The 18833-nt window shown below is 44.6% G+C and overlaps 1 protein-coding gene across 1 annotated transcript; it reads left to right on the top strand.

Annotated features, from left to right (window-relative positions):
• Positions 1–899: 899 nt before the first annotated feature.
• LOC136485716 (uncharacterized) lies at positions 900–2069 on the top strand. The gene is made up of 3 exons (XM_066482558.1): positions 900–1207; positions 1289–1540; positions 1930–2069. Exons 1-3 carry the CDS (start codon positions 983–985, stop codon positions 2005–2007), a joined length of 555 nt encoding a protein of 184 aa, XP_066338655.1. The 5' UTR covers positions 900–982; the 3' UTR covers positions 2008–2069.
• Positions 2070–18833: the final 16764 nt, after the last annotated feature.

The raw sequence follows: 18833 nt of genomic DNA, 5'->3' as shown, positions 1-18833 counted from the left end.
GGTTTTTAAGTTATAACAGAAACTAATATTCAATCTCAATAACTTTGTGCAGGGATTGGGAAATGGTGATCCCAGGGAGTCACTCTCGCCGAGTAAACGGGATCCTGGGTCTTCTGTGCAGGGCAAACTACCCCGGGATGGTGAGGATCGATGGTGTTGTGCAGCCCGCCATGAAGTGGTCCCACTGGCACGCCGCCAGCGATCAGACTGATCGAGCTGGTAGGTGTTATAACAGCAAGGCCGACCGGGTGATGAAAGAGCTGTGGGTACGTGTTCATCGCACTATGCTGATAATAACATCATATTAATTGTATATTAGTGACTGTATTTGCTTGTAGGATTACTACACCTTGGCGGAGGGAGTACGTAGGGAGGACGCGGATGACGTGGTGAACAGAGTCTGTGTTCACCGAGTGCAGGACCTCTTCTACGAGACAAAGCTCCTGTGCAGAAGAATTTACCATGCCCGCAGAGGAAACAGAGTCACCAGAGCGCAGGCAGTGCACCTGCCCCTAACTAAGGAGCAATACTTGACGGTAAACATGAGATTACATCGTCTGTGATTAATTGCACTGAAATTGATTTATGATTTGTCATGTGCTCGTGTACGTGCAGGTGCCTCCTGCTTGGTGTGCGGGGATGGACAACTGCTGGGAGGCCATTGTGGACACGTGGTTGAGTGAGGAGTACGAGCAATATCACGCCGTACGCTCACGTTGCCGTGCGATGATGCGGGGTTCCTCGCACAAACAAGGGCCCACTACCCTCAAGGAATATGCAGCCAGATATGTACGCGGATTTCATTTCGTTGTTGCTACGCTAACTTCTGAATGCATAATATCTTATTGTTGTGCTTCTTCCTGCAGACGCGGTTCCACACAAGGGCAAGGCAAAGGACCCCGACCTCGTCTACAACCCGGAGGACCCGCCCGAGGCATACAGTAACCTGAGCGTGCACAGTCGCCTCAGCGAGTACACGGCGATGGCGAGAGAGATCCATGGGCCAGAATTTGATCCGAGCACCGCTGACCTCGAGGGTGACATCGTCATGAGGTTGGGACCAGGTAAGCCACACGGGAGGTACTATATGGGCAACAGCACCATAGACACGGCCAACACTCAGACACTCGCCCAGATTAGAGCCCGGAGCACGAGTTCGAGCCCGGCCATACGCCCACGCTCACAGCCCCAGGTGGTAGCACTCCAGGTTAGTTCTGTTGCATTCGTTGTCCATTCATTTTCTACCCGTTCTTTATTTGCATTCTAACTATGTGATAAATAATTGTAGGCCCAGATTGAAGCCCTGCAGGAGTCACAGCAGGCCTCACAGAGCCAGTTTCAGGCCCTCCAGCTATCGCACCAGGCCGAGTTGGCACAGGAGAGGGCGCGAGTGCAGGCCCAGCTTGAGGCCTTCCAGCAGTCGCAGAAGGCCTGGTACGAGTACATGGCCAGCTTTTCTCAGAGCATGGGCCAGCCTCCACCGCCTCCGCCGCCGCCGATGATACCGTTGGTGCCTCCACCTCCGCGCGACGGCACTCCTGTGAGTCACTCTTCATCTTGAAAGGCTTTTTCAGTTCAGATTGTGCTACAGTCAACACTATCATGTTAGAACCTAGAAGAGAGTAGGATACATACATGTATAAGTTAGATTATTAGTAATATTGTTCAGACCTTGAAAGGCATCATGTTAGGTTCTACATGAGTACATAGGTGTTTGCCCAATTCATGTTCAGTCTACTCGACCATGTGTGACGATATCTTGCACATAGAGGAGACCTAAACAGCAACTAACTTGATATGTGTTATCTATTATATGCCTATATATTGATGTCACTGTTAACTGGTCTTTCGAAGGAATATTTGAATTTGGCATACTACCTTATGATTAATTGACAAATATGTTTATTTTCTTTTGCTCCCTCATTCCAGGGACCTTCTACAGCTGGATCGAACAACGATCAAGACTTGGACTTGTCTCCGTTTCTCGGTAGGGCTCCGACCATGTGACAGGACCATGTTTCACTTGTTTGTATGTTGAACTTAGAAGTGGGTTGAACTTTGTGGACTTTGGACATGTTGATGGTGTTTGTGGACTTTGCATTGTGCTTGTGACATTTGTTGTAGCTATATGTTGGTTATAATGAGTGGATGTGACATTTGTGGACATATATGTGATATATATTGTCTATCTGTTGGTAACTGTGATATTCTGTTATAATTGTTGTTAATTGTGGCTGGATATGCACTGAAACAAACAAAAAAAATACTGTGGACAAGTTTTACCGAGTGTTACACTCGGTAATGGTCATGTTTACCGAGTGTTACACTCGGTAAAACAGAGAACAGAACCAAATTGGTTCTGATTCTGTTAATTTTGCCGAGTGGTGCCATTTTTTACCGAGTGCCACAACCCCACTCGGATATATGTGCCATTTTTTACCGAGTGGAACACTCGGTTAACGAGTTACATGTTTACCGAGTGTTACTGGTACACTCGGTAAACTATATTAGGGAAAAATATTTGCGGAATTGTTTTAATCATGAAAATGGTTATCTGTTTACCGAGTGCTATGTCTAACACTCGGTAAACGACGCCGTTAACGGCAAGCTTGGGGACTGACGACCGTCACGTCGTAGTTGTTTACCGAGTGCCGGCTTAGCACTCGGTAAGATTTATTCTCCGAGTGCCCCGTTAGTTGACACTCGGTAAACTAACTTTACCGAGTCGTTGTTTACCGAGTCATGTTTACCGAGTGTGGCACTCGGTAAACAATTTACCGAGTGTTTCTCCATATTTGCCGAGTGTTTATCACACTCGGTAATTAATCAGTATCCCGTAGTGGACGATGTAGTCTCTCTCTGTACCGATCCTGCGAAGGTTTGATGGAAACCTAAGGATCTTGTTGTGTTTGGTCTCAAAAGGCTCAGCTGCCGGTCTCTCAGCTACACAATCATTGTGTATGGCGGCTTCAATGGCATCGTGTTCTACTATGACCACTTCAATGGCGTCGTGAGCTACCTCAGGTTCAGACGGTTGCGACTGCTTGCAACTGTCTCGATGAGTAGAAGTGGTATTGTCTGCTGCCATAATATTGTCTGAGGATGTTGATGGGTTGGGCTCAAAGGTAGCCGGAAAATATAACAAGTTTGTATGTTCATGCAGTGCCCTTAAATAGCTCTCTCGCAACTAGCTTTACTTTCAAGACTTCCTGGAGCATCATCTCTCGGTTCAATATATGGACAAGGAACCTTTGGATTTTCTTGACAGTTTTCTGCTTTGACAGTACTTGCATGAGAGGTTAGTTTATATGTACTCTCTATGTTGCTCATGAAACTTTTTTTTCTCGAACAAAAACGTTGAAACTTTTCATCATGTAGATTAACCTTCGTGTATTTAAATATTATATATAAGCGCCTTCTGGACATGAGAAATCTCAATAACGTGCCCTGAATGAGAGCAAAAGGCAAAAGAACTTCCATTTCTGAATTTTACAAAAGAGCTAGCATCGACAAAGGCACTGGCAAGCAAAGAATCGAAGCTGGTACGCTTTGTTTGCACCATCTGCACAAAAGGTGACCAACGTATTTCCTTTGCCTCAGCAATGATCCAAGTATTGATCTACTCATTCTCGTTCACTCAATCTGGTTCTTAGATACGTATCAAATACAATGTAAAGTACTTTTACATTAGGACTCTTTTGTAACCGAGGTAGATTATCGTTGCAATATTCCACCAAATTCCATATAACCCAGAAATTCCTGACTTTTTAAAAAATTTCTACAGACCTTCGTTGGTGAGTGGGTATGTAGCCGAGAAGCCTAGTTTTTTATAAATGAAGGATTTTATTAATTCACAATCATTATACCGTGTTCATACAATAATCGTGAATCCACTTTCGGCCTTTGTGTAAAAGCATATAGCCTAAAAAAACAAGCGCCTCATGCACTAATGACTATCAATCCTAAGACTAGATCACCATATACCAGGGAGAAGATATTCTTGGCCACCTGCACCAAACGTCATGGAGCTCGGGCACACCATGGTAGTATGGACCCAAAGCTACGGTTGGTGGGGCGATGTAGCCCCCCTCTGCACCGATCCTGCGAAGGTTTGATGGAAACCTAAGGATCTTGTTGTGTTTGGTCTCCAAAGGCTCAGCTGCCGGTCTCTCCTCAGCTACACAATCATTGTGTATGCCGACTTCAATGGCGTCGTGGTCTACTATGACCACTTCAATGGCGTCGTGAGCTACCTCAGGTTCAGACGGCTGTGACTGCTTGCAACCATCTGGATGAGTAGCAATGGTGTCATCTGCCATAATAATGCCTAAGGATATCGTTGGGTTGGGCTCAAAGATGGCCGGAAAATATAACAAGTTTGTATGTTCATGCAGTGGCCTTAAATAGCTCGCTCGCAACTAGCTTTACTTTCAAGACTGCCTAGAGCATGTTGGTCCCGAGATCTCTCACACGGGTGAGCCGACCGCTCACCGGCGTTCTCGCACACAGACTACGGCTGGAGGTAGAAGAGGGAGGGAGAACAGAGCGCGCGCACACACAGCACAAGCACCAGCGTTGGTCGGAGCTCTGTAGAGGATATGGCAAAATTAAACTCTCTCTCTTCACTGAGTTGCAGTACGTGGGAAGCTATATATACAACTCTACCCATTTAATCCTAGTACACATACATGCCAGGCTACCAAGCTGCTACATTGACTAGATGTGACAGCAGGGCTGACTTTGGCGCCTGCCCCTGCTGTGGCTACACTGCGTCAGGGGAGCCTTTCGGCGCCTGCCCCTACGGCGGCTACAGTGCAGCAGCAGGGGAGCCCTTTCGGTGTCTGCCCCTGCCACGCGTACAGAGAGAGCAGCAGATTACTTTATAAATCTTCCCCTAATCCTGCTACTAACCCTAGAACCTCCACCATGCCGATCATCTTCTTCAACTCCGTGAATCAAAGACGGCCGAGCGGCTTGGTGAGGACATCCGTGAGTTGCCGATCAGTTTTGACGAACTCGATGACGATCTGCCCTCCATCGACACAGTCCCTGAGGAAGTAAAACTTGACGTCCATGTGCTTGCTCCGGTAGTGGAGAACCGGATTCTTCGCGAGGGCGATGGCAGGCTGGTTGTCCACCATCAATGCTGGTGGGTAAGCTTCCATACCGGTTAGCTCGTCCAGCAGCCAACGCAGCCACATAGCTTGGCACGCCGTTGTGGCCGCCGCCACGTACTCTGCCTCGCACGTGGACAACGCCACCACCTTCTATTTCAGCGATAGCCATGAGATTAGAGCCGACCCGAGGAAGACGAGCACGCCAGAGGTGCTCCACCGTCCGTCGATGTCCCCCGCCATGTCTGCATCGCTGAACACAGTGAGCTACAGTCTACTTCCACTACGCCAGATTTGCACATCACTGCCGGCCTCATCACTGCCGGATTTGTGAGAACTGGCAGTGATGTACCTTCACTGCCGGTTATGAGCTTGAAAATGAAAAAATGATTGGGGCTGGGCTAAAACCGGCAGTGAAGGACTACATCACTGCCGATTTGTGGCTTGAACCGGCAGTGTTTTGGCGGGCACTCATCACTGCCGGTTTAAGCCAAGAGCCGACAGTGATAGGGCTCTATCACTGTCGGTTCTAGCCAAGAACCGACGGTGATAAGCCTACAACACAAAAAGGCTGCAGCCGTCCTCTCTTTTCTCCTCTCTTCCATCCCGAGAACAGAGGCGCGCGTTTGGACCCTTCCCTCCATTGTTGCGGCTGCTCTTCACCATGAAGCTAGTGCTTGGATTTTGAAGAATGGCTTGATCTTTTTGCTTTAAGGTTAGTAACAAACATCGACTCCTTTGATTTTGTTGCTTAATTAGCTTCATTTTGATGGCTACATTGCTTGATTCTCATTCTAGTTCTTTCTCCATTCTAGAGAGCACTTTTCCAATTGGACATTTGTGCCAGGCTCAAATTATGGTGAATCCATCATCCAAAAGGTTGGTGTCTATGAACATATTTAAATTCCTAGCTAATTATTCCATGGTGGTCAAGATCATCATTGTTAGTATGTGATGCTATAATTAGTTCTTAGAAGTAGAGTAGAATAGGTGTCCTTCAATATTGTGCAATAATTATTTTTTACTATGATTTTCAATTTACAGGGCCGGGGCTACCAATTTTAATTTTTCAATAATTAGTGTACAATAATGTTTTCCAAAAATGGTACTTTCGAGCTACAATTGTTGTTCATGAAGCTCGATTTCTTATTAATTCTTTGTAATTACTGTCTCAGTATTTTTTTGTACAGAGATGGATCGAGAGTGGATGCATCTGTCCCGAACGGACAAGCGGTACATGTATGGCGCCAGCCAGTTTATCACCGATGCCAAAGCCCATGCTGGGAATGGGAACCCTGTCTTCTACCCATGCAAAGATTGCAAGAATCATAGGAACTTTCATCAAATTGAGTCTATACGATCGCACTTGATTACCAGGGGGTTCATGCCAAACTATACGATATGGACTATGCATGGCAAGGTTGGTGTGAATGTTCTGCGAGAAAACGATGATGATGTGGACATGACTGACGTAGCCATCCATGATGCTGACGAGGAACCCGGTGTTAACACGGAACCTATGGCCACAGTTAATAATGTGTTTAGGAACATGCTAGCTGACGACACCGAGGATAACGATGGCATTTCTCAGCTGCTACGTAATGTAGAGACCAGATGTCTTAGTGAAAGACAGCTGAGAAAGCTAGAGAAAATGAGACAAGATGGCAAAACACCATTGTATAGGAGTTGTCCAATGAGCAAACTGGAAGCCGACATCATGCTGTTAGAGTTCAAATCGACAAACGGATTGAGCGATAAAGGCTTCGATCAGTTGTTAGGTATAATAAGGAAAATGCTCCCAGAAAAAAACAAGTTGCCAGAAAAGACATACTTGGCCAAGCAAATGATCTGCCCCATCGGCCTCGAGGTTGAAAAAATCCACACGTGTTCCAATGATTGCATATTGTACCGTGGAGAAAAATACAAAGACTTGGACAAGTGCCCCAAGTGTGAAGCTCCACGGTACAAGGAAGGGCCGTCAAATGAGGGTACCAAGACCAGAGGAGGTCCCATAAAGGTCGTTTGGTATTTCCCTATAGCTCCCTAGGTGCATAAGCTGTTTGCATGTGCAAAGTCAGCCAAGCTGTTGCGCTGGCATGGCGAAGAGCATAAGAAAGATACAATGATGAGGCACCCCGCCGATGGGCATGACTGGAGGACTGTTAATACTATGTTCTATAAGGACATCGGTGGAGAGGTAAGGCACCTTTGGTTTGCTTTGAGCACAGATGGGATGAATCCTTTCGACCAGGTTAGAAGCAATCATAGCACCTAGCCAGTGACGCTCTGTATATACAACCTTCCACCTTGGGTCTGTATGAAGCGGTCGTACATCCAGATGCCACTACTGATCCAAGGGCCAAGACAGCCTGGGAATGACATCGATGTGTTTCTAGAACCAGTGATCGATGAACTAGTGGAGATGTTTGAAAAGGGTGTGCCGGATGTTTGGGATGAGTACAAAAAGGAACATGTCACGATCAAGGGAGTACTTATCGCTACAATCACCGACCTGCCAGGTCGAGGTTCGTTGTCCGGAGAGAAGACAAAATGATATACTGGATGTGTCGAGTGCTTGGACGACACCGATGCGGTAAATCCGTCAAATAACTCAAAGATAGTTTATATGGGACACCGTAGGTTCCTAGGAACAGAAAAGATTTCAATGGTACTATTGAGAAATGCTTAGCTCCAAAATATCGAGACGGGCCTGCGATACTTCGAGAACTCAACAAACTGGAGGTTGTCCTTGGGAAGGGGGACAATGCAGTAGCAGCGCCTGATGGGAGCGTTTGGAAGAAAAAATCGGTTTTCTAGAAACTACCTTACTGGTCATTTCTGAGTGTACGCCACTGTCTTGATCCCATGCACATCACTAAAAACATGTGCGCTAACACTCTTAACACCTTGATGGACACCAGGGGGACATCAAAGGATTCACTAGCCACACGCCTAGACATGCAACACTTGGGAATCAGGAAGGAGCTGCATCCCATGGAGCTAGAGAATGGCCAGTTCGAACTTCTGGTTGCGTCATGTACATTAAAGAAGGAAGAAAAGCGTGCGCTTATTTCTTTCTTCAATGAACTCAAAGTCCCGATGGGCTACTGTGCAAACCCGAAGAGGCTAGTGAACATGAGAGAACTCAAGTTCAACTATGGCCCTATGAAGGCCCATGACTGTCATGTCATTATGACTCAGTTGCTCCCTATTGCCCTGTGTGGTATCCTCCCCCCAAAGGTCTGCGCCCCAATCATAAAGCTTTGCTCGTTCTTCAATGCGATCTCAAAAAAGGTCATTGATGTGTCTACGCTAGAGCAGTTGCAGCTGGACATAGCCAAAACTCTCGTTAGGCTTGAGATGCATTTCCCGCCGACTTACTTTGATATCTCATTGCATCTGCTCATTCATCTTGTTGACCAAATTAGAGCCCTTGGCCCAATGTACCTGCATCAGATGTTTCCTTTCGAAAGATTGATGAAAGTTTTCAGGAGGTATGTTAGGAACATATTCAGGCCAGAAGGGGGCATGGTTGAAGGATGGTCAACGGAAGAGGCCATTGAGTTCTGAACATATTATCTAGACATCAAAAGGGTCGGAGTTCTAGAATCTCGTCATGAGGGAAGACTACGTGGCAAAGGAACGATCGGGGAGAAATTTGTTACAGTAGACGGCCCTATTTCTTTTAGACAGGCACAGTTCGCTGTTCTCCAGCAAGCCGAGGGTGTGATGCCATACATTGATGAGCACAGGCAATCGCTGCAAACTCTGTATCAGAGCAGGTCATAGGCTTGGCTGGATAAAAACATAAGGAGGAATTTGTCAGCTGGTTGCGACGTCGCTTGCTTGGAATAAAGTTGGGTAATCAACTAGATGCCTTAGCCAAGGGACCTTCGAGTACATATCTTAAGTACCAAGGGTATGAGATCAATGGATTCACATTTTACACAAAAAAGCAAGATGCAAAGAGCACATATCAAAATTGTGGTGTTTGTTTTGATGCTCATGACTAGAACGGCAACGTGCAGGCGACATACTATGGTTTCATAGAGGAGATATGGGAGCTAGCCTATGGTCCATTGAAGGCAGCTCTTTTTCGCTGCTAGTGGGTCTGGCTCGAGGAAATCAACACTGACAGCGAAGGGTTCACTACCGTTGATCTCACTAAGACCGCATACAGAGGCGACCCCTTTGTCCTTGCAAGAGATGTTATGCAAGTCTTCTATGCAAGGGACAACAAGACAAAAGGAAGGCTAAAAGTAGTCCTAGAAGGGAAAAGGAAGATTGTCGGTGTCGATGGAGTGACGGATGAAGAAGACTACATGGGCTATCAGGAAATGCCTCTATTCGGGATGAACGTACCCCTACCTATCCTTCAAGAGGGTGACAAACCTGCTTACGTACGAATTGATCACAATGAGGCCCTCATTGTTGATGGACCTAAAGATAGTTAGATTATTGTTAACTATGTAATCATTATGCAGACGTTGTATCAGTAATTCGCACTGAATATTTAATTTATATTTTGTGCGCATCTCTACAATTTAATTATTGACTATGTAATCAAATATTAAGATGATGTTCACAAACACTATTATTTGATAATTATAGACCATTAATTCATTATCATAGAATTAAATAATCAAGACACAAATTTTTGTGTTATTTTAGAATATAAACTAACTGCATTATTTCTATTAATAAATAAAGAAAGAAAAGCAAAATAAGTGAACTCCCTATTCTAGCTCAGCGGTTAAGGCCACGCACTCTGTACTCTGAGACTCGCGCTCGAATCCCAGGAGGGCCAAACTTTTTTGATTTTGCATTTATTATTTAGTAGTGCATTACAATGGGATAAAAGAAAAAATAAAACCATTCTAACCGAACTCCCAATCCTAACTCAGCGGTTAAGGCCACGCACTCTCGACCCCATGACCCGCGCTCGAATCTCAGGCGGGCCAAACTTTTTTATATTTTTTACAAAAGGTTGCGATGGCAGGCTCCAAACTGACACTGTTTTTTTATATTTTTTTACCTAAAGTTGGCGGCAGGGCCCTTCACTGTCGATTTTGGTTTTAAAACCGGCAGTGATAGTTTCTATCACAGTCGGTTGCTCAACCCCGACACAGAAGGCCCCATTCACTGTCGGTTTTTAAACTAAAACCGACAGTGATATGTAGATGCTCCTCACATGTCAACAGTGCTTCCATGACCACAACTGTTGGAACACTGCTCCCACCTACCCCGACAACTTTAGTTCTAAAATAAAAATGTACCACGACTGCTAGCCCCTATAAAATGGCCCTTGGCCAGGAGCTAGCCTCTCCATGCATGTTGGTTTCAACCAGGCCTTATCAGCCATGATACAATATTTTCGTCTCACAACAAACCATAGATATCGTTATGCATCGTAATCCACCAAAATGGTGCACACATGAGGTACTAGAAGAATGCTACTGAAGATAGAGCAACGCCGAAGATTGGAGATGCCACGAGGTTCACAGAGCCATCCGTTGTGGTGTCGAGCTAAATCCGATGTGCTCTAGACTGTACCAAGAAAAAGGCCATGTACAGCAGAGGCATGGATTCATCGATGCCACTTATCATCTCCAACCGGTATAGCTCGTAGACCACCTCGGTGCTGTTGTTTGACCCTAGTTGGTGCTAGAAGAATGCTACTGAGGTGGTTAAATTATAATGTGTTGATACACATTGATGGTAACATTAACCTGTATGCAAATAGGTCGTTGTTATCGTATATGGAATTTTAGTGTAAGGTCTTTGTTATCGTATATGTAACTTATTTCTTTTTTTGTAATTTTTTGATGTATTTCATTACTATCTAAATAAATATATCGTTGTTGTTAAAACTTTCCCACTGTAGTATCTAAATAAATATATCCTTCACATATATGCACCTTCACTGTCGGTTCTATTTAGAAACCGGCAGTGATAGTCACCTTCACTGTCGGTTCTATTTAGAAACCGGCAGTGATAGTCACCTTCACTGTCGGTTCTATTTAAAAACCGGCAGTGATGTCCATGCCCCCCTATATAAAACAAACTGCCGGCCACATACATCGATCCCACCCACCCACGAACTCTCTTAGTCTCATTTCTCACATTTCACTCTCACTTCTCAAGACGTCCACTCTCTCTCTCTCTCTCTACGTGATTTGGTCATGGCTCCTGCATTTTTCAATGGTATTGATATGTTGTCTTCTCCAATATTCTATCTATATTCATTTGATCTATATTTATATTCATGTTTCTTTGCATTCTACATTTATATATATTCTTATTCCTTGCATTCGATCTATATTTAATTATGTTGCCACATTTTACTTGAAGAATTTTTTGTGCATATATTTTATGTTCATATTTTTTTGCATTTTATCGATCAGGTGGGTATGAACAACGGACCTCCCCCACCACAAGAACCAGGTTTCCACCCTGGCGATGAGCCATTCGCTCCTAATGTGGTCATTCCATGGTTCCCTGTTCTAGCTATTGTATGAAATATTTTCCAACATCTTTTGTTTTTTTATGCTAACAAATAACTGTAATTAGTTCAATATCATTGTTGCATGCATATATGTCGCAGACTATATCCCCAATAGATTGGCTGCGAACATCACTTAGCTGGTTCTTTATCTCGGACATCGTCGAGAACACGGCATCTAATGCAAGTGGTCGGCTATGGACGTGTGAACTCAGTTTTTTCATCCCTGTGAGGGGTTCAAATCATCGAAACCATATCCACGGGACGGGAATACAGAGCCCGGACGTGATAAGCGTCCAATTAAGTGTCGTGCGCATTTGTTTAGAGGCACTTTGACGTATTTGCTATGATGTGCTTGATTTCTCGCACTTCAAGGCACTCGCTTTGAATACTGGTGATATCCCCGTCCCGCAAGCAAGCGAATGGTTTGCGAGCTACAACCATGCGGATGTGGTAAAATAGTCACTTATACCTGAGTCATGGTTATTTGTTGTTTATTATTGTAATAACATTCTCTAATTTTTTTCTTTTTCTCCACATGCAGATTGCGCTACAGGACCTTACCTATGCTGCATGTGGCTTGTGGGTCGTTCTAGACCAAGCTACGGAGCAACTCGGGTACGATTGGGACTTCTGCAATGGAAACCTCGGCCAGCTCACTATAGAAGGACACCAGTACTGCATAAGGATTACTAACAGGGGCAGTGGTCGTTCAGTAGGTTACATCTATGGCCGACCATTCTTTCGGTATTGTGAGGCACGAGAGAGTGCACTCATTAGGGTATTGGACTTCATCGATACAAGCGGATACATAATCCGTGACATCAATTACCATATATGGCTACAGAGGTATGTAAGTGTGCGTGGCCCGATCGATCCCGGTAGTGATTCCGATAGTAATTAATGTTTATTTAGCTAGGTTTTCAAGGTCATAGTTTAATTGGGTTCTAATTTTAATATGTACGGCTTTGTGTTTAATTATTGTCATGCATGTAATTCGTGTAACATTCTGGTGTCGTATTTGTCTTAAAATTATTCTCAGGCTTGCACGTGCCACGTGTGAAGGAAACACCAAGTTTGGGATTTTCCGGAGATGGTTTGCTACTTTCTGAGGTTTAATTGAATTTCCGCGCGACGAGACCGTTTAATTATAGGTTGAACTGAGTCTACCCACGAAAAGATCTGGAATGGTGCCAAACTTTTACACAGGCTCTAATGTGCCCTAGGGATAAGAATTTTGTGGAGATGGATGAAAAAATCTATTGGGTCCAAGATGAAATTCACCCTCTTTTGTCTCATTTGGCATAGAGAAAAATATAATAAATAAAAAAATGAACAGAAAAAACTAAGATCCTGTGTGGGGTCTTAATTTGGGTGTACATGCTTGCCAAAAAAATTTCAAGCCATTTCGACATAGGCGGAGTATACATGCTTCACAGAGGTATATGTGCCCTTTCATCGAACCATGACTATACACATAGGTTATCAAGGTTTCTATGGTTCATAGGCATTCCGGTGTCATATTTGTCTCAAAATTATTCTCAGGCTTGCACGTGCCACGTGTGAAGGAAACACCAAGTTTGGGATTTTCCGGAGATGGTTTGCTACTTTCTGAGGTTTAATTGAATTTCCACGCGACGAGACCGTTTAATTATAGGTTGAACTGAGTCTACCCACGAAAAGATCCAGAATGGTGCCAAACTTTTACACAGGCTCTAATGTGCCCTAGGGATAATAATTTTATGGAGGTGGATGAAAAAATCTATTGGGTCCAAGATGAAATTCACCCTTTTTGTCTCATTTGGCACACAGAAAAATATAATTAATAAAAAATGAACAGAAAAACCTAAGATCCTATGTGGGGTCTTAATTTGGGTGTACATGTTTGCCAAAAAAATTTCAAGTTATTTCGACATAGGCGGAGTATACATGCTTCACAGAGGTACATGTGCCCTTTTATCGAACCATGACTATACACATAGGTTATCAAGGTTTCTATGGTTCATAGGCATTCTGGTGTTGTATTGGTCGCAAACTTTTTCTCAGGCTTGCACGTGCCACGTGTGAAGGAAACACCAAGTTTGGGATTTTTCGGAGAAGGTTTGCTACTTTCTGAGGTTTAATTGAATTTCCGCGCGACGAGACCGTTTAATTATAGGTTGAACTGAGTCTACCCACGAAAAGATCCGGAATGGTGCCAAACTTTTACATAGGCTCTAATGTGCCCTAGGGATAAGAATTTTGTGGAGGTGGATGAAAAAATCTATTGGGTCCAAGATGAAATTCACCCTCTTTTGTCTCATTTGGCATAGAAAAAATATAATAAATAAAAAATGAACAGAAAAATCTAAGATCATGTGTGGGGTCTTAATTTAGGTGTACATGCTTGCCAAAAAAATTTCAAGCCATTTTGATATAGGCGAAGTATACATGTTTCACAAAGGTACATGTGCCCTTTCATCGAACCATGACTATACATATAGGTTATCAAGGTTTCTATGGTTCATAGGCATACCGGTGTCGTATTGGTCTCAAACTTTTTCTCAGGCTTGCACGTGCCACGTGTGAAGGAAACACCAAGTTTGGGATTTTTCAGAGATGGTTTGCTACTTTCTGAGGTTTAATTGAATTTTCGCGCGACAAGACTGTTTAATTATAGGTTGAACTGAGTCTACCCACGAAAAGATCCGGAATGGTGCCAAACTTTTACATAGGCTCTAATGTGCCCTAGGGATAAGAATTTTGTGGAGGTGGATGAAAAAATATATTGTGTCCAAGATGAAATTCACCCTCTTTTGTCTCATTCAGCACACAGAAAAATATAATTCATAAAAAATGAACAGAAAAACCTAAGATCCTATGTGGGATCTTAATTTGGGTGTACATGTTTGCCAAAAAAATTTCAAGTCATTTCGACAGAGGCGGAGTATACATGCTTCACAGAGGTACATGTGCCCTTTTATCGAACCATGACTATACACATAGGTTATCAAGGTTTCTGTGGTTCATAGGCATTCTGGTATTGTATTGGTCGCAAACTTTTTCTCAGGCTTGCACGTGCCACGTGTGAAGGAAACACCAAGTTTGGGATTTTTCGGAGAAGGTTTGCTACTTTCTAAGGTTTAATTGAATTTTCGCGCGACGAGACCGTTTAATTATAGGTTGAACTGAGTCTACCCACGAAAAGATCCGAAATGGTGCCAAACTTTTACACATGCTCTAATGTGCCCTAGGGATAAGAATTTTATGAAGGTGGATGAAAAAATCTATTGGGTCCAAGATGAAATTCACCCTCTTTTGTCTCATTCAGCACACAGAAAAATATAATTAATAAAAAAATGATTAGAACAACCTAAGATCCTATGTGGGATCTTAATTTGGGTGTACACGCTTGTCAAAAAAAATTCATGCCATTTCGACATAGGAATACATATGCTTTTATTTATTCAGTATATAAAAGAATTTTTTTAATATATATAAATATCACTGTCGGTTTTAAGAAACCGGCAGTGATGAGAAGAAACCGACAGTGATGCTTGTTATCACTGTCGGTTTATTTTAAAAACCGGCAGTGATATATAAAAAATTAAAAAAAATTGTGCCAGCCCTCGGGTTCGAGCTCGGGTATCGGGCTATAGAGTTCAGACACTTAACCGCTGCGCTAGTATAGGATGTGTGCCATGGTTTATTTATTTTATCGTTTTGACCTTTAGACCACTTAATAAATTATAAAATTAAACCAAAAAATTGGGTCGCCCGGGATTCGAACACGGGTATCGGGGGCTAAGTTACGGGGTCTTAACCGTTGAGCCAGTAGGAGGTGTTCAAAAGATGTGGAAAAGATAATTTACTTATGCTGTAACCACACACGGAAATCACTACCGGTTTAAAGAATAGCCCGGCAGTGATGTGACAGATGACAGACATGTTACAACACGGTATTATCTAGAAGGGCAACAGTCCTGTTGGCCCCCTCGATCTCCGGTACGTAGCATACATATACTACGGTCTTCGTGACAACGAGGTAAGCAAAACGAGGTCATACAAAACGCAACATCCAATATGTAAGCAAATAAAACAAGAGGTCATATGCAATGCAAAGTATCAACCCAAGGTGATGATGATCAAACAAAGGATTCGACGACGCGGTTTTTTTCAGCACCAGTAAATTATTACATTGACCTAAGGCGTTGATTAATCAGTAGTGCTACTAATTACTACCGGTGCTGCCGCATGCGTCGTCCCCCTGCTGCCGGTCCTCTTCGCGCTTCTTTCTCTCAGCCCTACGCCGGCGTCATTCCACGTCCATCGCGAGACGTCGCTCGGTCTCCTCCTGGCGGCGGCGCTCCTCCTCCTCGCGGCGGTGCTTCTCCTCCTCCTCACGGTGACACTCCTCCTCCTTGGAGATCTCGATGACGCGCTTCAGGATGCAGTCGTCGGTCTCCTTCTGTGTGATGGCACAGAGGTGTCGGTCCTCCTCCTCCTTCCGAGCCGTCTCCAATGAGTTGAAGACGACCTCTTCCACCGGAAGAGGTTTCGGTTCCTCCTCCGATGCGGTCTCACGGCCTAGATCGTCCTCGAGGTTCACCTCGAGGTCCGATTCGGACGACGGCATTGGTGGAGGCGTCGGAGGGCGACATGAGGACGACGGGTTCAGCTTCGCTAATGTTGTCTTCAAGCGGCGAGACATTATGCATGGCGGCGGGTCGAGGGCCGGGGCGAGGTGTGCGTGGGAAGGGCGGTGCTTTGCTTTCTTGACGCACGATGGTGTGGCGGCCAACTGTGTGCATGGGGGCCTGGCTTATATAGGCGTGTCGGTGGTGGAACTGATCACGGTGCAATAACTCGCACCCCTTGGAAGACGGAGCGCGCCTACGTTGGGAACCATAGTTGAACCGCCATTGCGCCTGCGGTGGGAAGACGGAGCATGCCTGCGTTGGGAAGACGGATCGCGCCTGCGTTTGGGAACCGGCGCGAGCAACCGATGGACGGGTAAATGCGGTGTCTCTTCATGGGGAACTGAAGGGCTCTTCATGGGAACCGCGCTTCATGGACCGGGTAATTAAAACAGCGGCTCTTCATATGGGAACCGCGCGACCAGCGTGGCCGGGGAGTTGAAGGGCCTACGCGCAAAGCAGGGACAGATAATCACTCAAAGGAATAAATTCCTTCAAACTTTCCGAAATCAGGTGATAGCTCAATGGTTTGTCCGCTGCTCTAGAACTTGTAGGCTTCGGTTCGATTCAGGGATGCAACACATTTATTTTATCTTTTTGACCTTTAGACCGCTTAATAAATTATAAAATTAAACCAAAAAATTGGGCTACCTGGGACTCGAACATGGGTCTCGGGGGCTAAGTTGAGGGGTCTTAACTGTTGCGCCAGTAGGAGGAGTTCGAAAGAAAACAGAAACTTATCCTACTTAACACCTAAGTTAAACCTAACTGCTACACAACATCACTGCCGGATTGGGGAATGACCCGGCAGTGATGTACACCATCACTGTCGGTTTGCAAGCAAAACCGGTAGTGATGAGCTATTTCATGAAATAAATTAATAATTTATAAAATAGAACAAAAAAATTTGGGCCGCCTAGGACTCGAACACGAGTCTCGGGGGCTAAGTTGAGGGGTCTTAACCGTTGCGCTAGTAGGAGGAGTTCGAAAGAAAACAAAAACTTATCCTACTTAACACCTAACTTAACACCTAACTGCTACAGCACATCACTGCCAGTTTGGGGAGTGACCTGGCAGTGATGTGCCCCATCACTGTCGGTTTACAAGCAGAACCGACAGTGATGAGCTACTGCTATAAAAGTGGCACGGGTTGAAATTATGCCAATTCATTTCAACCCTGCGCCAACCCCTCCCCCTGTGCCACCAGAACACCACCCCGTGCTAGAGCACCGCCCCACGCCGTCCACCGCCCCATGCCGGAGCACCACCCCACGCCGGAGCACCACCCCACATTGGAGTAGCGCCCCATGCCGGAGCACCGCCCCACGCCGGAGCACCTCCCCACACCGGAGCACCGCCCCACGCCGTCCACCGCCCCAAGCCAGAGCACCGCGCTGTCCGTCCCACCATCGAGGCCTTTAGGAGCGCGCAGACAGCTGCTTCCCCCCCCACACACACACACACACACACACGGTGAGTGCGTGGCTCACTGCCCGCTACGTGTCTGATGAAATGTCCCACAGCTACTTACTTGAATCAGTTTGATCATGTAGTGTGTGCTGTCATACAATTTGATCATGCAGTTGTGAATGCTAGAACCTAAGTTTGCCACACAGTGTGTGCTATCTGTTTCTTTGTGTTTCTAGACGCATTGCTAGTAAGTAGTACATTGTTACTTAGTAGCACGTTGCTCAGCTCTATTCATCAGTATACTGATAAGAACAAAAGCGTAATTTATTTTTGGTTACCAGGATAAACATAGCAGGGACTCGTAATACTTGACAGAAATTGCTCTCTGAACGTAATGGTAGTTTGTTTTCAGAGTACTTGCATTTTCTCTGTGAAACAAACTTACGTTTTCTCTGTGAAACCATCTTGTGCATCATTGGAGCTTGGCCAGATACATATGTGAAACCAATGGCTGGCCTCACCTCGTAGCTTACAATTGCAACTGCGCTCCCATCAGGCAGGTACTCAATGTTTTTGGAACTATGCCACCGATGCTCAATGTTTTTGGATGTGAGGATGGAGTATATATACTTTAGACCTATAGAACTAATATATGTCCAAACTTGTCATGGAATTCTCCATGCTATCAGCATAAAGATGCATAATTATTAACTTATGCAAGATTATAAGTAATACATAGTTATGTAGCCTTATGCATTAAACTAGGAATATTTTCCAACAATCCTATCTTATTATGAGTTTTTGCATGTCACTTTCCTGGGATAGTATGAGATGCATATTTGCCCCTACCAACCATGTAAGTTTTAGATCAAAGTATCACTAATTTGGAAAGATGCTTACCTGCACTGATACTTGTGAAAGAACCTCATGCTGATGGTTGGGGGATTTATAGTGAGACTGAAGACTCTTAGACATTTCTAGGAGTATATCCAAAAGTCTTAAACTGGCTCTCTAAATCATCATTTGGTTTTTAACGAATAAAAAATATTCTTTATATCTTTCCTACATCTAACAACTATTACTAAGGCACGTGAATAGCTATTTTCCAAACACTCCTATCTATGCAATGGT

This window comes from Miscanthus floridulus, chromosome 10, assembly GCF_019320115.1.
Source record: "Miscanthus floridulus cultivar M001 chromosome 10, ASM1932011v1, whole genome shotgun sequence".
Taxonomy (NCBI): Eukaryota; Viridiplantae; Streptophyta; class Magnoliopsida; order Poales; family Poaceae; genus Miscanthus; species Miscanthus floridulus.
Note: the sequence above shows the minus strand (reverse complement) of the source record. Positions and strands in the feature narration are given on the sequence as shown.